Source organism: Lissotriton helveticus, chromosome 3_1 (assembly GCF_964261635.1).
Source record: "Lissotriton helveticus chromosome 3_1, aLisHel1.1, whole genome shotgun sequence".
NCBI classification, from domain to species: domain Eukaryota; kingdom Metazoa; phylum Chordata; class Amphibia; order Caudata; family Salamandridae; genus Lissotriton; species Lissotriton helveticus.
The window spans coordinates 362,902,787-362,926,649 of NC_136061.1; the positions used below are offsets into that span (position 1 = coordinate 362,902,787).

The window sequence follows — 23,863 nt, forward strand, 5'->3', positions numbered from 1 at the left end:
TTAGAGCTTTTAAATAGGCTATTTTGGAAATGATTCACACAAAGAAGCATTTTACATGTCTGACAAGGATTTATCGTTAAGGTTGTGTCATGGATCTTATTCCTTTAGGAATATATTTGTATGATTAAATAAAGATGTATTCGATTTGTTATAAGTAATGTGCTGTACACTTCTGCAGTAATAAATAGAAATACACTCAGAACACTATAGTGTGAACAGAGAGTAAGCCTAAACCTGAAATAGAGTTTTAAACATACCTGCAATTTGCAAAAAAAGGAATTATGTGCCTTATATTATCATAAGAGTGTATACATGTGTGTGTTTCTGTTCTCCCAAACTTTTCTTACTCTATATTCTTCTGATCTTGGTTTTGTTGACCTTAGGACTCTGTACACTTTCCCGCTGCTAACTAATGCTAAAGTGTGTGTGATCACTCCTTAAAACACAGTAACATTCCAATTTTATCCTATCTATATACTTGGGGGAATCATAAAGGGGTAATTTCTGGTTTATATAAAATATTCACATTTTATTTATTCTCCCAACCCTTATCATGTGCTCTTCGTCTCAAATGATAAACACGCCTTTCATTTACATATGGAACCCTTAACCAGAGGAATCAAACAAGCACAACAGATATTTTGCTTATTCAAGATTTTACATGACTGGCATTGGTCTCCATCAAAACTGCAAAACTGCATAAAGCTGGACTTCTTCCTCATACTAATTGTTGGAGATGTGCTACTTCTGGTTGTGACATAGTCCACATCCTCTGTTCTTGCCCTATCATACAATACTATTGGTCTTACATAGGTCAGATTTTACAACACACTCTCCCTTTGGATTTACCGTTAAGACCAGCCATCGTTCTTATGCATGGTTTACAAACTTTACCACACCTTACCAAACCTCCATGCCGTCTTTTATATACTGCTCTAACCACAGCTAAAATATGTATACTATGGCAATGGAAATCTTCGACTTCACCCTCTCCGGAATCTTGGCTGGTGGCTATGGTTCAAACTAACTTTTATGAAAGTGTTATCTAAAATTTGCAAGATCAGACACAATCATTTAATCAAATTTGGGCCACCTTTTTACAACTGAATAATCCTCCTGTGATAGACAATTCCGGTCACCCCATAGTGGAGTCCACTGTATCGTAACTTGTTCTCTCTTTCTATTTTACTCTTGCTTCTACTATTCTTCTCTTCTTCCCTTTTTCGCATCTTTACTATCATGCATTTACATTCCAACACTGAAAACCCGTCCTAAATCTGCTCTTATCTAGCCTCCTCCAATTCCTTCCTTTTTATATTTGGTCAATTTCCCTATATACTTTTCTGTTCTATACATTCGATTCTTTTATATTTTTTACTGCATTGGCGCCTTTCCTTTATTATTCTTCACTATCTTTCTATTCACATTTCCTGCTTTTCTCTCACTTACTCGTTTGCAATTTTATGTTTCACTTTGTATCACGTATTTGTTCTTTTTGGCTTTAAATCTACTTTCTATTTCACCATGTCATTAGAGTTTTTCAATCAAATAGCTTATTGTTTTACTTTCTTCTTACATCTTATTATTGTATTATCTGTACTTAAATACGATACAGTCTTCATCGTTATGAATTCATATATATTTAACTTTTTGTACTACTTCCAATGTAATTTATGTTATCATATTGCACATTTCTGTATTTTATTGCTTTTACTCCATTATATTTCCTAAATGCTAATATAGAAATTCAACACAAAAAAACATGGTAACATTGGCTTATCCCCAATTGCTATATTTTATTTATTTATAATTCCCTAGTTTGGTGGTAGTACATGTACCCAGAGCCTGTAAAGTAAACGCTATTAGTGGGCCTGCAGCACTTATTGTATCACCCATCTAATTAGTGCTTGAAACATGTCTCAGGCTTGCCATTGGAGCATGTGTGTGCAGTTTTAAATTGCCATTTCGACCTGGCAAAGTAAACCTTTTTCCACGTTCAAACCTTCCTTCTTTTAATACATAGAAGTCACTCCTAGGGTAGGCCCTAAACAGCCCACAGGGCAGGGTACAATATATTTAAAGAGTAGGGCATGTAGTTACAACTTTATATGACCTGATATTGAAAAGCCCTTATATTAGTTTTTCACTATTGCAAGGCCTACGTCTCTCATAGGATAGCATTGGAGTTACCTTGATATATTTAATAAGGAGATCTTCCAAATGGCACAGGTCAACAGTTCCTGCTGGGTGTCTTTAGAATTATAATGTAAAATCCTCTCTTATGGTAAAGTTGGATTTTGAATTACAATTTTGTAAATGCCACTCTTAGAAACTTGGCATTTTCCTGTCTAAGTCATTTTGGATCATATGTATGAAACTTTGGTTTCATGATTCTCAAATTGCGATTTTTAGAGAATCGCTATTTGAGAATCGCAAAACGCTATGTATGAAGGATTTGCAAATAATTTTGTGAATCCTACATATTCCTTTATTGCCAATCGCAAATTGCAATTCGCAATTAAGGAATACCTCCCCATTCATTCCTATGGGCCAGCAGGCCCATAGGAATGAATAGGAAGACATTCTCAATTTGCGATTCTCAATTAGGGAATCGCAAATTGAGAATACAATTTCAAGGGTGACATGGTGCCAAAAGGACACCCTGTTGCACCCCTGAAATGTACATGCACCACATGGCACTTTGAAAACTGCAAAAAGTTAATTTTTCAAAGAAATCGCAAATTACCACCAATTTGAAGTTGGTGGTAATTTGCGATTCCTTAAGGCCAAGTTGCACTTTTTCTGTGCTTCTTACATTGCATTTAAGGAATAGCAATTTGCGATTCTTTAAATGCAATTGCAAAATCAGGAATCGCAAATTTTGCGAGGCAGTTTTGCTTTCATACATACCATGAGCCAAATTGCGAACGCAAACGCCCAAATTCTGCAAATTTTGGCGTTTGCGATCGCAATTTGGAATGATAGATATGGCCCTTTGTGCTTGCGGTCGGTGTCTGGGTCACAGTTGGTCTTAGTGTATTCCTCCTAGACAGCCACACACAAGAGAGAGCTTATATGTGTCTGGATGAGCCTTCACTGGCAGAATGGGAGGACAGAGGTAGGCACAGCCACATTTACACCTGAATAGGCTGCGTCCTGCCTTCACACAAAGGACTGCATACCCCTGTAGTGAGTCGAGTGAGGTGACAACACTGGGTATGGAGGTGCATGACTTATAGTATTTTGAAGGTGGGAAGGTATTTTGAAGGTGGGGCATAAATTATAAATGTAAGTTATAACTATAACTTTAGAATTTCTAATGCTTGTGTAATTTAAGTTGGGTTTGTATAGAAAGAATAATGTTTCCTAACTATAATTTATTCCTAACCTTTGGCTTTTTATTTGAATTTCTATGGTTTTTATTTTTAATAACATGCGTTTCAATTCGTAGTGTTGAGTGCCATTTATTAGTGTGTCATTAATTGTAGTGTTGTACAGTAGAATGAAAGAGGGTGTTGTAAAGTGTAGTGTGGTAGAGTGGAATATTGTAGAGTGGAATACATTGCAGTGAAGTAGAGTGGATTATAGTGGCGTGGGAGAGCATACAGTGGAGTAAGGTTTTACAGAGTAGAGTGGCGTGGTGTGGAGTGGAGTATCGTGGAGTGGCATGTTGAACAGTGGATTGATGTCTCATACAGTAGAACAGGGTGTTGTAGACTGTCACGGAGTTGAGTACAGTGTGGTAGAGAGGAGTGGCATTGAGTGTAGTAGGGTGCAGTAGAGTGTCGCTCAGTGGCATATCATTGAGAGAAGTGTCACAGAGTACAGTGGAGAATAGTGTCGTATAGTGGAGTTGCGTGTCGTGGAGTGGCATCTCTCCAATTATTATAGCCTTATAGCCTGCCGTAGAGGGCTATACCGGCTATTAAAGGCCCTCTCCAGCGTTAACCGCATCGATGCTCGCAGATTTACAACCATGCGCTGGGATTTTCAAAAACCCATTATTCATGACGAGCTGGGCTCGTCATGAGCGTGTGAGCAGGCTACTGCATGACGAGCCCAGCTCGTCATGAGCGTGGGAGGGGTTAAAGGCCCCGAGCCGAAGGCGAGGGCCTTTAACAAGGGAGAGGGACTTTAATAGCCGGTATAGCCCATCTACGAAGGGCTATAAGGCTATTAGAACATTCTGTCACTAGAGGACAGAATGTTCTAACAAAAAAACAAAGCCTTTTGGGAGCGTGAGGGGATTGGAATCCCCTCAGGTTCCCTGAAGCCTTTGTCCACAGCCAGAGCTGTGAACAAAGAAACATTGGAATGTTGGTGCTCCAGGCTTATACCAGCCATTATAAGCCCAGAGCACTCCATTGTTTTCAATCGAGCTCCCAACATTCCAATGTTCTAATATACAGTATACTAAAATGACAGAGTGGATGGGCAAAGAGTGGAGTAGAATGTTCTAGAGGGGCATAGAGTGTGGTATAGTCTTGTAGACTGGAGTTGCATACAGTGGTGTAGAGTGTCAGACAGTGTAGCGGCCTTCAGTGCAGCAGTATGATGTAGTGGTGTACATTGGGATAAAGTGTAGTATGGTTGAGTGGTGAAAATTGCAGTGGGGAGTATACAGTAAAATGTCAGAGTGGAGTGCTGTGTCGTAGAGTATAGCTGCATGCACTGCAGTATACAGAAATGGCGCAGCATATATTTGAGTAAAGTGTTATAAACTGGAGTACCGTATTGCACAGTACAGTGCAGTGGTATGTTGCAGAGTTTTGGAAAGTGTTGTAGACTACAGGAGAGGAGAGTTGCAAACAGTGTAGTAAAGCTTTCTAGAGTAGAGTGGCGTACAATAAAGTACAGTGCTGTAGAGTGTGCTGTAGAGGATTAGCATAAAGCATTATATAGTTGAACGGCATAGATTTGAGTGGAGTGGCATACAGTGTAGTAGAATGGACTAGTCTCTCAAGGAGTATAATGGAGTAAATTGTGGTGCAGTGGGAGAGAAAGAGTTGCGTACAGTGTTGTATAGTACAGCAGCATAGACTGGAGTAGAGTGTTGTGCAGTGGCATACAGCATAGTACAGTGTTGTACAGTGGAGTGTAGCGGTATGGTATGGAGTGGAGTCAAATGTCAAAGAGTAACATACAGTGTTGTGAAGTGTGTCGTATAGTGGAGCTGCATATAGTGAGGTAAACTTTCGTACAGTGGAGTAGAGTTGAGTGGAGAGGCGTAACATAGCGTGGAGTAAAATATAAGAGAGTGTATAGGCATGTTGTAGAGTGCAGTACAGTGTAGTTGCGTAGCGCTGAGTTAAGTGATCTCTTATACCTAGGAGTGACGTCTCGTATAGTAGAGTGGAGTGCTGTGTTGTAAAGTATTCAAAAGTGTCGTAGAGTGGAATAGAGTGTACGGGCATAGAGTGTAATATAGTGTTGGACATGGAAGTGTACTGGGATAGAGTGGAATATAGTGTCTTAGGGTGCCATAACGTTTAGTCAAATTTTATAGTGTAAAGTTGTATAGAGTAGAGGAGATTGTCATACAGTAGAGTGTTGTACAGTGGAGCAGCGTACACTGTAGTGGAATGCAGTGGTGTACCATACAGTGGATTAGCTTCTATTGAAGTTTAGAAGAGTGGAGTGGCATAGAGTGAAATAGCCTACACTGCAGTGTCGTACAGTTGAGTGGCATACAGTGCAATAGAGTGGAGTGGCCTAGAGTGGTATAACGGATAGTGTAAAACTATACAGCAGAGTGGCGTACAGTTAAGTGGCGTCCTAAGGAATAGCGTGGAATAGAGTGGCATAGAGAGGAGTGGCATGCACTGGAGTGGTGCAGAGTGGAGTAGCGTACAGTGTAGTGGTATACAGTGGGATAGAGTACAACGAAGTGTCGTACAGTGTAGAGGTGAAGAGTGGAATAGCGTATAGTGGAGTAGCATAGAGGGAACAGCCATACAGTTTAGAGCCATAGACGAGAGTGGTGTAGAATGGAGTAGTGTACAGTGGAGTGGAATATAGTGGGATGGCGTAGACCGAAGTGGCGCACAGTGGATTGGGGTAGAGTGGAATACCATACAGTGGAGTGATGTACAGTGCAGTCGCATACAATGAAATACCATGCAATGTAGTGAGGTAGAGTGGTATGGAGTAGAGCAGCAGACAGTGGTGTGGCATACTGTAGAATAACGTATAGTGGACTGTTGTAGAATGCAGTGGCATACAGTAGAATAGCGTAGAGTATAGTGGTGTACAATGGAATAGTGTATTGTGCAGTAGCGTACAGGGGAGTGGCATACAGTGGAGTAGCATACACTGGAGTGGCATACTCTGAAGTGTGTTATGGTGGAATATAATACAGTGAAGTGGCATAGAGTGGAGTGTTGCTTAGAATGGTATTGTGTACAGTGGGATGATGTACACTGGAGTGGCGTGGAGTGGCATACGCTAGGATAACGTAGAGTGGAGTTGCCTTCACTGTAGTCTGGTAGAGTGGAATAGCGTGTAGTGGGATAGAGTAGTGTAGAATAGAGTGGGGTTAGTGCGGTGGCATAGAGTGGAATAGCATATAGAGGAGTTGCGTACAGTGTAATGGCGTAGACTGAGTGGTTAAGACTGCAGTGGTGTACAGTGGAGTGGGGTAGAGTGGATAACATACAGTTGAGTGGTGTAGAGTGGAGTTGTGGAGTTGTTTACAGTACAATAGGGTAGAGTGGAGTGGCTTAGAGAGTAGTGCAGTCCAGTCGAACACCGTAGAGAGTAGTACAGTGGACCGGCATACAGTGGAGTAGTGTAGACTGGAGTATCTTATAGTGGAATGGTGCAGAGTAGAGTGGCATAGACTAAAGTGTTGTACAATACAGTAAGTTAGAGAGGAATAGCACACAGAGGAGTGGCATAAAGTATAATGGTGTAATGGTGTAAAATGCAATAGCGCATAATAGAGTAGAATGGAGCATCATACACCGAAGCCGTGTACACTGCAGTGGCCTAAAGTGGGTAGCATCAAGTGGAGTGATATACAATGGAACAGCATACAGTAGACTCTGCTGCTGTGGAGTGGGATACAGTAGAATAACATAGACTGGAGTGACCGTACAGTGGAATGGACTAGAGTGAAATTGTGAGTACTGGAGTAGCGTACAGTGGAGTGGCAGAGAGTGGAGTGGTGTACACTTTAGTGGAATACAGTGTAATACTGTAGAGTGGAGTGGTGTATAGTGGAGCAGCATACGCTGGAGTGGGGTAGAGTGGAATCTCTCTTAAGTAATGCGCTGGCCATGCGACACTATATGTGAGGCAAGGGAAACGCAATACAATAATAAACCTAGGTGTTAGTGATAAATTGCGTCATAGTATACAGTGGTACTTTTGCGGTATACCATTATGCATGGCGATGGGAAGGCATAATATAATTTCCCCCCCGCTTTAGCTGTATTCTGGGTTAGGGCCTTATATATAGGTAACTAGCAGGTTTTCTTTTCCCCCACCTACCTTTTACCACTTTATTAAAATGTTTATAGGTACAGAAAATATATATATTTTATATATTTTTTATTGTAGTGAGCTAGTAGTTAGCAAGTACCAGTTATTTTTTGAACCAATTTACCTTTTTTCTTTAATTGTTTTTAATTTGCAAGATATTTTAGCACAATTTGCACGCTATGGCGTAATTTAAAAAATAAAAAAATATGTAAATATTAAAAAATACACTGCAGTACACTATATAAGTAAAATATAATGTATCACAGATTATTTTTGAAACATTTCTATTTTTAATTTTTTTTGTTCGATGCTGCAGTACTCCCAAGACAGTACTGTGGTCATCTGTAAACATCTTCTTTTTAAGTATTAAACATTATAATTTTTCTCTACCTATTACCACTTTAATTAAGTGATAATAGGTAAGGAAAATGATAAAAACTATTACTTATCTGTATTTTACACCCTAATCTGGAACATAAATTTCACCAAAAAAACAACATGGCAGTTATTAGCCAATGATAATGTCTTGTCATTGGCATGTACAGTGGTAGTTTTGTGAAATTACTGCGAGACTACTGCGATAACAGATATCAGTCATTTTTATGCCCTTATAACTTATCTCTAACTCAAAAAGATTAATATGCACACCATAATGCCTAATCCTGCTAAATGTCATCCAAATCCAATAGATCGTTTAGCTGCTATGTCCAATACAAAAAGTCTATGGAAAATGCACTGAGGACCAAACGTGTTTTGGGTTCCCCTTTTTTCTTCCCACCACCAATTGCTGCAAAACTTTCCATCATGCATAGAAGAAAGAATAGGTCCGGAAAGTTTTGTGGAGATTCGTCAAACAGGCACAAAGTTATTATGGGCAACATTCCAAGGAATTAATATCACTGGTAACCCTAACTATAACTACAGAGTGGCAACCGCTTTTCGTCCACAGCATTTATAGCAGACTTCGCCCTTCCAATATTTATAGGAGCCTATGTTGTTCCATTATCACATGAATCAGTATATTGGGAAATTGGCCCATTTAATCATGGCTAAAAAATATACTTTTATATATCTTAGAGATCACATGGTCTAAAGGTTTTTGATTATTTGTATACACTTTTATTCACTTTTACTATGTTAAATCACTAACACGCCTCGACCAGTGTTGCATGCCACGAGGATATCATTATACTTATAGTGATTACCGACATATGCCTGAACTTGAATTGTCGATTTAAATTAACTGTTGGGTTCCAGTGCATAATTGCATGGTTTGCAGCTTCTTATAGATCATATGAATTAATTATTTTCAGGAAATACTGATTATTATATTATGCTGTTACGAGATGAACCAGACACACTGCTGCTTGTAACTATGAATATTGTTACCTCTATTTCTATGATCATTGATTCTGATCGAGCTGGCATTCTATATGATTTGTTATCACAGACCAAACAGAATTGCAATTCGAACCTCTAAATTGATTATAACGCTGGACCGATATACATTGGATTTTGTAATCACACATATCTTATAAGAGGATATAGTTATGGTCCGAAGTATGTTGTTAATGTCTATGCCACACTTGCGTTTTTATTGTGAGCATGAATCAGTGATTTTAACTTGACAACGGCTACTGTTTCCGTGCAATAAATCATTGCAAAGGAGTTGGTGTGATGCCTTACCCTTCATCCATAAATGGATGGAATTAGATTGATTGGAATTATTTGAAATATATATATATATATATATATATATATATATATACATATACATATACATATATACACATATACATATACATATATATATTCACTTTCAGGTTTCAGGCCGTATATAGTTAGGAATTAGCATATAAAAAACCTTTGAAATTCACTGAAAAAACCATAGGTTTCAGGCCTTATGTAGTTAGGAATTAGCATTTTTTTTAAAATTGAAATTGCTCCTGTATAGTTAGTTGTACTAACTATATTTCGCGCACCCGCAATCCACTGCTGATGATGTCACATATTACATCATTCATGACATGGTCAGTGACATCACTGATGACCTCTCAAATGACATCAATGATGACATCACTGATGACATCATCCAGTGAATGTGGTTTGCTTCGTTATTTAAATATGCATTATATATATATAGCAATTTGCATTGAAGTAGGAGTGGATATATAAAAATAAATATTTGGATGGAGGACTTTAACAATTTATAGTGTCTCACTAAATATAGTGGATAGTGACTAAACTGTGTGAATATCTGTATCACTTTGTCAGTTGTTGTGTAAACTGGTTCTCCAGTTGGTTACTAGCTATGTGAAAGTCTATGTTAGTTATTGATTAGTTAACTGAGTATTTGTATGGGAGAGTGAATGTGTGTGTGGTTCGGTATAGGGTGTGTGACTGCCCAAAGATGTGTGAATAGTTGATTCAGTAGATATATGAAGTTAAAACTACATGTTCTAACAGTTGTTTGGGTGAATGAATATCTTTATGGGTGTGGTGATGAGCAAATATATTTCTCAATGGTACATGTCCAACAAACTAGAAAAATAAAAGGCAGTGTATGTGTCAGTTGTTGTATATAAATAAGTATACATAAGACTCAATGATTGTGTGAGTGACTGTATGGATAACTGTATACTTGTAATAATGATTTTATAATATACTAAATATGACTTACTATCTAAATGAATAGATGAAGTGGTGTTTGTATAAGTGTGTAGCTAAGTAAGTATGTAAGTATGATCCATTGTTTGCATAAGTGAGTAGGATAACTTCATATGTGAATAGGTTGTGTGCTGGTGTGTAATGTCGGTATAGTAGGTGTATAAGTATTTTTGATAGTGTTCTATTGTTCATTGACAGCATGTATGAGTGAATCTATAGGTAAGTGATTAGATGTGTGTATACATCTAGGAATCAATGAGTGGGTTTTTAAATATTTGTATTGCTGTGTCAATGGATTCAAATATGATACTCTGTATTTTACAAAGAGTGATGAAAGATTTTACTAGTGTTTGAAAAGGTGTATGTGATTGTCACGTGGATGATGTCATCAGGGATGTCATCATTGATGTCATTTGAGATGTCATCAGTGATGTCACTGACCATGTCATGAATGATGTAATATGTGACATCATCAGCAGTGGATTGTGGGTGCGCGAAATATAGTTAGTACAACTAACTATATAGGAGCAATTTCAATGGTTTTTTTAAATGCTAATTCCTAACTATATAAGGCCTGAAACCTATGGTTTTTTCAGTGAATTTCAAAGGTTTTTTATATGCTAATTCCTAACTATATAAGGCCTGAAACCTATGTTTTTTTCAGTGAATTTGCAAGGTTTTTAAAATGCTAATTCCTAACTATATTAGGCCTGAAACCTATGGTTTTTTCAGTGAATTTGCAAGGTTTTTAAATGCTAATTCCGAACTATATCAGGCGTGAAACCTATGGTTTTTTTCAATAAATTTCAAAGGTTTTCTAAATGCTAATTCTATTAGCGGATAACGTTTAAATATGTTAATATCCTTGTGGGACCACCTGAGCAGCCCTAGGGGGTGAGGGTGTTTCTTCCCTGCCCCCTTTTTGCATTCTACACATTTGTTTTTCTGCTTCTTTTGTGCCTCGGTCTACCGAGCACAAGATGGCTGCCTAAACTTCCTGGTTTGGAGTGTTCACAGCCAATCAATGTAGCCAATGCTCGGAAAGGTCTGCGCGCACTCCTGATTGGCTGGCAGTCGTCTGTCAACATTCCAAACTGTCCAAACCAAGAAGTGTTGGCCACCATCTTTTTTCTCAGAAGAACTGAGGCACAAGAGAGCCCAAAACAAGAGTGGAAAACGCGAAAATCGGGCAGGGTAGAGACCCCCTGACCCCTAGCCCTTCTCAGGGGGTCCCAGAAGGACACCCAGGGCAAAAAAAATAAAAAAAATTTCTTCAAAAAATCACGGGGTACGCGTTTTTTAAACTTTTTTTTTCTGGCCCTTGGGGTTCTTCTGGGACCCCCTGAGAAGGGCTAGATGTCCTATGGAAAATTGCATGGGGAAAAGCACGTTTCGGGACCCCCTTTTTCACTGTTTTCCACTGTGGTACGCTCAGGGTACGCGTACGGGTAAACGCACATGTACGCGTACATGTGAACGCGCCCTGAGCGTACTCCGCGAAATAAAAAAAATAAAAAATAATAGCCTTTTTGCCCTTCGGGGTCCTCCTAGGCCCTCCTGAGAAAACCTAGGGGGGCAGGGGTCTCTACCCTGCCCCCTTTTAAAGTTTTCCCCTTTTGTGTTCTACCGAGACACAAGATGGCGAACTCTCCGGACCATTTGGAATGTTCACAGACACCCGAGAGCCAATCAGCTTTCCGCTCGCGCACTTCCGTGGCGCGCCGGGTGCGCTTACCGGTAAGCGTACTCAAAGCGCTCGAAGCGCGCATATAGATATATACATTTTTTTAAGTTAATTTTCATAAAAACCACTGGAGCGATTTTCACCAAATATGGAAAAGGCCCTACTGCGTACCAGTCCCTACCATTTTGCCAAGTTTGGTGTAATTCCGTTCAGCGGTTCTGGCTATAGCCGTGTCTAATCGTCCTACGGAAATTAACATGGGGAAAACACGTTTGGGACCCCCCTTTTTTCTCAACCCCGCTTGACGAATCCTCCCGAAACTTTCAGGGAAGGAGCGGAGCGTAACGGGACAACTTCTTTGAGAAATTCGCGTACATTCATTAACCGGCGCCAAAGTTATTGCCAATAGAATGTTGTGGATTTCCTATGGAAACTAGTTCCTAACTATATATACCTACTGGCGACCGTCATGGTCACATAATGCATTTTATAAGGATTAATGTATGGACTTTAAAAATGTGGATTTTAACCAAAAAAATGTGTGGATTTTAACCATTTTATACTGTTTGAAACAGATCACGGTAAAAGTAGTGTTTGGAAAACAGACTACAAAGCACTATAATTGTAGTATGTCCTCTATCTCTATGATCACATGGTGTAATGCAAGAGAAAGAAAAAAATGTAACTTGAAAAAAACTGTGGAGCACCAGGTATTTAACTGTGGTTGTCTTACTTACTGACTGTCTGTGAGCAAGGGCGGATGCCCGAAACGCATCAGATTTTGTTAGGCTCAGCTTTTAAATAAACCCTCGTGCCTTTAATTACGCTGGATTCATGTGGTTTTCCTTGGTCGTGCAATACGGAGCTTTGGGAGGCTGCAGCTGTTGCATTCAAATTTCGGAAGGTGATTGCCTCCGAGACGAATCCACTCCCCCTCAAGCTGGCTGCGGTGTACAATCAGTTCACACTTTCTTCCTGGAAGGAATTTCGTCAACTACAGCCCCTGTGTTCAAAGGGCTCAAGTCACTCGAGTCAAGGGAATATATCAGCGGCGTCTGTGACATACCGGGCGGCGCCGGACGCTGAGAAAATATCCCTTGCGGTGAGTGCTTGTGAATTAATTGACACGGTGGGGAGGAGTATCCGGCACCAGCGCGTGACCCTGGGAGCTTCATTAGCTCGGGTCGTCGGACGCTGAGACATTTTAAAGTAATTTTGAGCCTATCGCTATGTCAGCCGAGATTCTTCGTGGCAGAGAGGCGGCGGCTGCTGCACTCTACTCTAACCTGCCGAAAGTTACACCAAACTCAGGAGCAAGCGATAAAGCGGACCCAACGGGCAATGACAACACAGCAGAGAGCCAAATACGAGCGGAGCTTAAAAGACTTGAGAAGTGTATGTATCAAGAGATGTGAAAATGGTGGGAGCACAAATCCCTATCAATGTATTTAGAGGAAAATCGTGTGCCACGTGGGTTGCGTATTTTATTAGCGCCCAGTTACGATAAGCCGAACCCCAATATGTTGAAAGAATGGGGCCAAACAAACTTAGAGTCTTCCACCAAACTAATACAAATCCTGGTAAAATATGCTTCCATTGACCGAGAAATGCTTATGAAGTAGATAGGGGAAATCAATGAACTGTTACAAAACTTTGAACCACATGAGATCATTACCAAGACCCGCAAGGAAATTGACGAACGCTTGCTTAAACAAGAGGAGAAAATTAAAGCAAGAAAAATCAATAAATTCGCCAGAGATAAGGAGGACTATGCCCAAGGTCGAATTTACACCTTTGCGCGCAAATTCGACAGTGCCAAACGTACAAAATTCGCACAGCAAGCTCAGCAGGCTAAACAGGGCAAGACCTTAAATCAAGCGGGTTCTTCTACTTCGGCCCAGACACCATCTACAATGTGCAACAACCAGGAAATAAGCGATAATGAATCGCTAACAAGTGGCCTTACATCAGATGAGGAGGGTAATACTCCGTGGGATGCAAATTCATTGATCCTTGACCTCGGCGAGGAAGTGGATTTTTTAGTTTCGGATCGGTTGCAGACTTTAAGGCCTCGGACCAAACATCAACAAAAGGGGCAGCAACAGCAGCAAAGCGAGCCAGATGCAACAAAAGGAGGTGCGAGCGCCGGAAAAAGTGGAAAATCGCCCAAAAAAGCAAAGCGACAATATTGGCGCAAAAAAAGATAAAAGACAACACTGTTATCAATGTATCTACTTTTACCTTAACTGAGGCGGAAAAACAACTGTTGAGCCTGGGGTTAACTTACTGCCCAGCATCTGACTTTAATTATGCAAAAACCCGCGTTGATGTTTACCTATTTATCAGAAAACTTAAAATCAAGAAATTCTTTAACATCAAGGAAGGCTTAAATGAAAAAGTATTGCCAGGCAACATGGAGACTGTGAATATACCTCTGGCATTGCCGGCTAAAGACACTAAAACATTGTTGGCGCAACACCATTTGGCTTCTGATAACACATTATCGCCTGATACACTGTCCACTCAGGATGAACTTAGAGTTGCATCCATTCCACAAGTTGGGGCTAACATCAGCCCATTTAAACCTAAGTCAAAATTTAATCCCACTATGCCTAGGGACTCAATTGATGTGTTCCAGGATGTGGTGGTTGAGGACCTCAAACGATTACATCACAAGATTAAACATAAAAAAACGCTACAAAGGTAAGCATGAAAGAGATTATCTATCACTCATCAAAAAATTGGGCAATGACCATAAAATCATTGTAACTGCAGCAGACAAGGGTGGCAATGTAGTCATTTGGCCCCAAGAAGCATATATTGAGGAGGCAAGGAGACAGTAAAACGACCCAACATGCTATTCTAAAACTAACATTAAACATTTTAATGATGCAAAGGATGTTTTAAAAAAGCTGTTGTACAAATGTAAAAGAGATGGCATGATCTCCTCCCAGGAATTTGAATTTCTTCATGTTGAGTTCACAATATTGCCCAAGCTATATCTACTCCCAAAGATTCATAAGCAGGTGACACCAGTCCCTGGCCGGCCTATCATCTCGGCCATTGCGGGGGTGGCTGAACATGTCACACAATATATTGACTATTTCCTGCAGGACTTGGTTAAAAATCTACCTACTTATGTTAAGGACACTGGCGACTTCATTGCTAAAATTAAGAACATTCCATGGAGCAATGATATGTTAATGATTACTTTGGACATAGAATCGCTCTATACGAGCATAGAGCATACATCTGGTCTTAAAGCACTCGAATTCTTTCTTGGTAAAAGACCCATGAACTGCTATTGTCATAACAAAGTACTGATTGAGTTAACCACCTGGTGTCTGAACAATAATTTCTTTTTATTTATTATTTCTTCAGAAGCGTGGAGTTGCTATGGGGGCCTGCTTCTCTCCTAGCTATGCGTGTTTACACGTAGGCTGGTGGGAGGAGCGGGTCCTCAGGCAACAATACGCGAACATTTTTGATGAACATGTTTTGTTGTGGATTCGTTATATTGATGATGTTGTTTTTGTTTTATGGCGCGGGGATTTAAACAGTGCAGACAATTTTGTTGCTAATCTCAATATAAATCAGGAAAATCTGAAATTCACCAAATCTATTAGCAATTGTAAGGCAGAGTTTCTGGATGTCAAAATATTTGTGCATAATGGGTACTTGGCAACTAGACTACATAGAAAAAGCACTGCTGGCAATAGTATCCTCCACGCCAGCAGTGCACATCCACGACATGTAGTAGACAATATTCCTCTAGGCGAACTACTCAGGATCAAAAGAATATGCAGCACTGAAAAAGATCTTGAAGAATGCACCATGGAAGCCCTAGTTAGATTTAGACAAAGGGGTTATCTTGAATCTGTTCTAAAATCTGTTCTAAAATTTCTGCAATTGGCAGTGCAGAAAGCCAAAAGCAGAACTCGCGATTCCTTACTTGACCAAACTCATAATAACGAGTCAGTCGAAACCTTTGATGACAATACCGATGCACCAAGACTTAAAACTACTTTTAGTAGACAAGCCAGACAAATCAGATCCATTGTAACACAAAGATGGTCGGTTTTACAAACAGATTTGGTGTTAAAACCAAGATTGCCTAACGGTCCTACTGTGACCTTTCGGAAGGGCCCTTCCCTTAGGACACATATTTGTCACGATTTCCCTGAACTTAGGAAAAAAGAGGAGTGGTTGAAATCCCGATTTGGGTTCAAACGTTGCACCTCCTGTAGGGCATGCAAATTCGGTAAAACAACTACCCAATACTACACACCTTTTAGTCCTGACCCAGTTAACATCAAGGGTCAGTTTACCTGTAAGACTGAATTCGCTATCTATGGCCTGACATGCACATGTGGGCTCAGATATGTCGGTAGTACACAAAAGCCAGTGAATGTCAGGTTCTACAGCACCTCCGAGCCATTGTGAACAGCGATTCCTCATATCCGGTGGCCAGGCATTTTAAAACCAATCACAAAAATGATCTACAATGCCTGAACTATTTCGTCATCGCCTCAGTGGACAAGCCTATGAGGGGTGGCGACAGAGAGAGGATGCTTAGAAGACTGGAGTCTCAATTTATCTTGGAACGTAATAATACGGTTGATTTGCATGTTTTCTTGTAGATATTTTTCTTTATTATTTCAGGTTAGATGGAGTGTTAGTCTCCTAGCACCTCCATGTTGATTTTTTTAAAGAATTTCGTTTACTTACCACTTTCCTTTTTTCCCCATCACTTAGGGCTTCATGTTTGTTACCATACCAGCTTCTCCCTATTTAATTATTATTTGGGTACCACTTTATCTTGTTTTAATTTTTTGGACATAGACATTGGGTACTTTATGCTAATCTCTGTTTCCTTACCCATAATTGCTTTGAGAAAATTCAACAGTGGTCTCTCTCCACATGTAGTCCATTATTCCAATTTGGCTTTTGACTATTGTCCTTACTTGCATTTTAGGCATATACAATGTTGTTGCTATATTATGTTTGATTATCAATGAACCTTTCCTTTTTGTTTTGCTGCAGTGCAGTCAATTGTTTACAATATTGCGTAATTTGCACTAGTATGCATTTGACACCTTATTTGACTATATATATAGTCGTGCAATTTGCACTTTTGCATTAGCACTTTATGAGGATATATAACCTCAAACCTAATCCTGTTTATTTTATCCTTATTATTTGGGTCCACTCTTAAGATATTGTCTATATTATGGCAAGAATTTGCATATACTACATCAGCATTTTTCTGTTAAAATGTATTTATATTTATATATGATTCTTGTTATTTGTTTGAACTTAGCAACCCATATATATTCTATAGACTAGCGCATAATGCACTTTATTGCTTATTTGCACATGGATAAGGTCTCATCCATAATACTGTATTGGATTTATGTGAACTTTAATATAGCACAACGAAAATTGACTATTTTAGCACTATATGCAGTCACTTTGCCTGATTTGAAATGTTCTGTGTCCAATTTATTTTATTTTGGTCACATAATGCATTTTATAAGGATTAATGTATGGACTTTGAAAATGTGGATTTTAACCCAAAAAATGTGTGGATTTTAACCATTTTATACTGTTTGAAACAGATCACGGTAAAAGTAGTGTTTGGAAAACAGACTACAAAGCACTATAATTGTAGTATGTCCTCTATCTCTATGATCACATGGTGTAATGCAAGAGAAAGAAAAAAATGTAACTTGAAAAAAACTGTGGAGCACCAGGTATTTAACTGTGGTTGTCTTACTTACTGACTGTCTGTGAGCAAGGGCGGATGCCCGAAATGCGTCAGATTTTGTTAGGCTCAGCTTTTAAATAAACCCTCGTGCCTTCAATTACGCTGGATTCGTGTGGTTTTCCTTGGTCGTGCAATACGGAGCTTTGGGAGGCTGCAGCTGTTGCATATATATATATATATATATATATATGTATATATATAGCGATGTAAACTTACTCTTAAAGTAGTGGTCACCATATAAAAACTCCTGATGTATTTACCTGTGATGAAGTGACATACATCCATACATTACCTGTGATTCCACAGTGTAGCATATTGTAGCATTAAATATGTTTCTCTTAGAGTCTCATGACCAGTATTCCCGATATTCTGCAGGTTGGCACTTGTGTTTTACTGGGAATCTTTTTGACTAGCAGTGAGTGTTCCAAGACCCATATTTCAGTATTGTAGATACAATTTATAAACCTTTTCAATTCCTGGTTAAAGTAGAGCGTGTTTTCTCCTAATAATGCATTTGTCTGATATTGGCAGGGTCCTTAACAACCTAAACATGACACTGCATACTCACCTACATGGATTTATGCACATTGGCAGCCTCTTTTGATTTATTTTTTGCAATGTGGACTCTAAGAACCACTCAGTACCCTATCACTCCAAATTAGCCTCTTTCTACTCACCAGAAAATCCGGCTCCCACAATGATGTTTTGGAACTGTGGATGGCGGTCTAGGATGAAATTGGTATCTGGTGTGATCTAGAAAAGGCAAGAGAAGGCGATGAGTAAGGCTACTGGACAAAATAAATCAAAGATCGAATGCTGAGGTAGGAAAGATGTTGCGGTAATCACCAAGCAATGTAAACACAAGAGGTGAACTGGAGAGAGAGAACATGTTCTAACTCATTCTTCTGGCAAAGTAGAGAAAAACCATCATAGCTCATCCCGCTGGCAAGCAGATGTACTGCATCGCACATCCTCAACCACAAACCACCTATCCGAAGCCCGCTTGCAATCGAGGCAGCTCCAAGAGAGTACTAGCTGTGGTTTGTTCCAAAAACTGCTTCTGCCAATACCTTAGAACACCAAGGGGCTGATTACGAGTTTGGCAGACAGTGTTACTTTGTCACAAACATGACGGATATCCCGTCCACCGTAATACAATTTCATTATATCTTACGGAACTTGTAATACGGTGGACGGAATATCCTTCACGTTTGCGACAGAGTATCCCATCTGCCAAAATTGTAATCAGGCTCCATGTAACAAGGACAATGAACCGCAAGCCTGCGATGGTATAACTCAATATTTTAATTAATTAGCCTTATGCCGGTTTCATAGATTCCATCCTATTTAGGAAAAGGCCAAACAGGTGTGAAAATTCACTCTATTCTGCGAGACCCTACCTATTCCATTACTATGGCTTCCAGTTTATCTACTAAGAAACTCTAGCTGATTTCTATCTTATGAGAACTGTCTTAGGTTCTCAGCACTTCATATCTCAGGAATTATATTTCACAGCAAGAATAGGCAGTCCAGAAAATTTCAGTTTACTCCTTAAAAGTGGTCGCTGTTCTCTGAGAATTCCAGTATTCCTAGGATACTGAAAATCCTCTACAAACCAGCAAATCACTCTGGATTTATTGGACCATGTCAAAGCAGTTTCCAGAGGCCAAGCATTCTGCAGGTCTGGAAGTCTTTCCAAAGTAGACACCGGTATTGCTCTCACAGGTGGTTGAAAGAGGAAATTGACTTCCCCAGTTCTGGACCAAGTCTTTAGATCAGAAATACATGAATAAAATAGAAACAACGGCTCATTTTTCATCCATAGATAGGATTTTTCTAAAGCCAACACATTCTATCATCCTGGTATACTTCAAAATATTAGCCTAATGAAAGGTGGCTGTGCAGAGCAATTTAAAAATACAATCCTGGTTTACCACACTTCGGGATACCACAGTTTAACGTATACACATTTGCAATGTATTATGTACCAGGGTGCAATTCTTATGGTAGAATGGCTCAACCTATCTCCTAAAGTCACTACAAAAGCAAAATTAAAATGAAGGTTTTTCAAAAGTGTGAGTCACAGCTCCATCCAAGAACTGAATCATTCTTTTCCTATTTACACAGATGGCAAATTAGCTTTCTAAGATATCAAAGCAATTCCACATAGTCATAAGACTACCACGTCTGAAACAAGCAGAGGATTGCAGCCACTGTGGGTGGCAATGCTTCCTTGGGAAAAGACCCTGGGCAATAGGGCCATTGAAAGATCCATCTCTAACAGCTTCACCTCCCTGACAGTGACAGCCCTTGGAGTCTTTGTGTTATTAGCACAAGCTAAGTGTTCTCCTCCAGCCTAGGAGATGCAACAATCTATATAATTAATTTCTGGTTGCAAAAATAGACCGTTTTAAAAGTCGTAATTTTGTCTCATGGACAAAACACTGTAATGCTGAAAGAATAACCTCATTACTCCCCGTCACCCAAGTCTTATGAATTTAGGGTTTTCATTTAGTTTGACGTACAAAGAGAAGTCTGCTGCAAGGCGTTATTTGGCAGCGTGCCACCCTATGTCAGGCAGTGTGCCACCCTATGTCAGGCAGTGTGCCACCCTATGTCAGACAGACCTATCTACAAATTGACAGTATTATAGCCATACTTCAAAAACAATATCTGATCCATTTATCATGGCTGACAGGATGGCATAGAGAATTAAATGCTCACTGCTGATATTTACTGTAATATAAATGTCCCAAGTAGTGAGATTCATGCTACTATTTTTCAAGTATCAAGGTCTATGTAGAATGGCCTACATGCCTGCAGAAATTTGAAAAACATATTGAACCTGATCCTACATTTCAGGTCAGAGAGTAAGAATGCTAAATTGAATCACAAGTGATACATTACTGCCTTGAACTTTGAAACCAAGAACAATGCACCTCAATGGACGCATGCTTCCTTATGAATTTTCTTGCTCATACCCCAACACCCAGCTTGGCATGATGCAACATGCAGTGGTCTGGCACAGATTATCACATTTAAACTAGCTTCCAGACTCAGAAGGCCAGAAGGGAAAACAGGGAGTCGAATTGATTGCTCCCAACTTTGACACAGTGGACACAGAGACAAATTCAACGTTTCTATCCTTGACTTAATATCCTATATGTATGTATGTGGTATTTCAACAGTGTGAATCTAACCAAAAGGCATTGGACTGCTGTACAGAGAGAACGACAATGTAAATGAGTGATATGAGAGGTAGCTGGTTTGTGGACGGTTCATGCCTGGTGATGTAGATTTCATTGCGTCTTCAACACTTTCCAGAATCGAAGCAACTTTGGAGAGGTGCTCATGGATATGGGGATTTTGTTACAGCTCCTGGTTACTTAGATGGTAAGGCATGCCGCATTGTTTTTTAGGTTGAGCTTCGAGAACGGTTGTATATGCTTTGTGGGCTTACAGCCGTCCCACTGCTTTTCAGTTGTTTGTTTCAGTGTCCTTTAAAAATCCTTGCTTGCTACTGATGAATCCTTCTTCTTTGTCCTTCCCTTTTGTCTTTTATTTCCTCCCATGATGAAGGGACCAAGCACTGTATTGTTAATCTTTGGTTGTTTATCTGTTCGTTTGGGGGACTATTTATTTATTTCCTGCTCATGTTACACTGTGAGTGCGTGTTCAGCTTCGGCACCCATATTTTATTACATCTTTGACCCCCCACCTTCCTTTCCCTGTTGTTGCTGCCATCATTCCAGCACCTCCCGATCCACTGATTGTTGCACCCTTTACTTGTGTTATGTCCCTTGTGCTGTGCGCCTTTTATTTATTTTTTTCTGCCTCCATAGTGTGCTGTACGCAAACATTCTATGTGTTGCCTTCTGCTTTATTGGCTGTCTATCTGCAGCTAAACAGGGACTATTTGGGGTAAAAGATCTGCTGCGTTATGCACTAATCAGTTGTAGCTCTCCTGCTGGAACCACATCCTTCCCTGGCTCTCTCAACCTGCCTGGTCTGTCACGTGTCTGCAGGATGCTTTCGCTCCATAACATTCCTCTGCTCCTGATAGTCCTTTACCTGTGTTTGTTATTTAATGTTGACATGGCTGACATTAAAAAACATTTTAAAAGCTAGAGCTACTTAGAACACAGGCCAAAGTATGATGTATCATACAAAACAAATACTACGGAAAAACTAAAATAATTTCAAAAGAATGATAAACATTTCACTATTTCACATAAAATTGTTGCCAGATTTATCCTCAATTTATTCAAATAACTTCTGCTCCAGAACCAGAGCCGGCTGTGGATCAGTTCCTATGCTCTGTCTTTGGTAAATGATTGAGCTAGAGGTTGCGGCCAAGGAACACTATGGGGACGGGGGCAGCGAAGTGCAGACTGATGGCTGGTGATTACCTTGAACATGAAACCACTATGTAGGACAACCTTCAGTAGCCTATAAGCAATATTTGATCATTAGTCTTTTACCCAGAAGTATGTGCCCACGTTGCACATGCTTCCTCGGGGACTTGAGCAGAGCTCCCCATGGTCCTGTGTAGTTACCTTTGAGTATAATTGTAGGAGAGTAGGGTCTGCTTCCTATGGTCACCCCCACTTTTTGCTGTGATTCTCTGGTTTTTCGACTTTAGTGTGGCTGTGGGCCTGCTAATCAGACCCACAGCCCAGCTGTTCTCTCACTAAATTGATACCATGTACTTTAGGTACACACCAGATTGGTTACTGGGTCAACCTGGCGGCGGGGGTAGCATTCCACCCTTCCAGAGGGAGAAGACATGTAGTTATTGCTTTACCTGGTTGAAGTTAAAGGGAGCCTCAGCATCACAAAATGGATGCTGCTGCCACAGACAGGAGTCTGACCTCCTGCTGCTGGACGAAACTCTGGCAGGGGAGGCCTGGACAATAGGTTTCCTGTCCAGGGAGGTGCCAACACCTCCTCAGACAGGGTTTTGTGTATTGGGGCAGGGAGGGCTGCAGATGCTTTTCCAGACACTGCCTGGGGCACACAAGGTGCTCCATGCATAGCCCGGTTAAAACCAGTTGCTGGGGCACTCATCCCCAGCTCTGGCACGCAACTGGACAAAGGGAAGGGGGTGTAACCACCCCCTGCCCAGGTCCACCCATAGGAGGGACCTAGCCAGGTAGTTCAGCCCCCATCCTTAGTATAAGTATAGGAGCTGTGTTCCTAGGACTTTAGATTACCCTGGACACATCTTTGAAAGACATAGCCTGGACCTTCAATGTTCCATTCTAATTGGAAGATGGAAGATATCTCCCTTGTGGTCAAGGAGTGACCACCCTGAGCAAACAGGCACCAACAGCAACTTTGCAGGTCTGCAGTTTCAAGGCTCCCGTCGGAACCCGAAGACTCTGCCACACAAGAACTGGACTTCCAGACTTCTCTGATCCCGAACCACATCCACAGCAAAGCTGAGACCCGTGGTGGACACGAGAGACGTGGGATCGAACATCTTGGACATCCTGCATTTTGCTACCTGCCCTCCTTTCCTGAAGCCTCAGTAAGTTGTGCATTGGGGTATGAGAAGCCCCAGCTCCGAGCACCATTTGCACCGAAGCCCAGGCCCCCACACTCCGCGAGTGTCCCGTGGGTCCCGCCTTTGCATTTGAGGTTGACGCGTGTTCCCGGTTCCTTGCCCGTTGGCTAGTGAGCCCCCTGAAGATGCCATCTTGAATCTAACTTGCTTTCCTGGTTGCTCCTGGCTAGTTCCAGCTTCCCTGAAAAGGAGAAGCACCACAGACCTTGCTGGTCTGCAACAGAGCCAATCTCAACATCCTGTGTGGGTTTTGGTTGCCAAGGCTTGTTGGGTCCAATCCAGATACCGACACCGCAGTCATCTAGATCCATCATGGGACAGCTCGAATCCAGCGCCTGGTCATCGTCGATGCCTCCTGGACCTCGCGGCTGAAGAGACAAACTCACCTTCTTCACCTTCAAGCACCCGACATCGCCTGGTTCCTTCCTGGTACCTTCCTGGTCACTGGCTAGTGACCCAGACTCTGTCCCCTCTGCTTTTAGGTTCTTCAGATCTTTGATCCACCCTTGGATCCACCCGGACACTTTTCCTCTGGTCGCCTGCAGCACTTCTTTGCAGTTTTCCATAGAAAACAACGACGAAACCCGACACGAAAAGACACCTATGCACCCGGCTTCCCTGGGTGAGGTAACACGAGTACTCTGGTGCTCCCGTGGGTCTTGACTCTCGAAGTGTCCTAGTTTAAAAGGGTTCCATC

At 40.7% G+C, this 23,863-nt stretch overlaps 1 protein-coding gene across 1 annotated transcript in view; it reads right to left on the reverse strand.

Annotated features, from left to right (window-relative positions):
• PIPOX (pipecolic acid and sarcosine oxidase) overlaps window positions 1–23,863 on the reverse strand; it is a 344,193-nt gene that overhangs the window by 19,169 nt on the left and 301,161 nt on the right. The window contains exon 7 of the mRNA XM_078680079.1: window positions 18,278–18,353. Coding sequence (XP_078536205.1) covers window positions 18,278–18,353 — 76 coding nt within the window. The remainder of the gene's footprint in view (window positions 1–18,277; window positions 18,354–23,863) is intronic.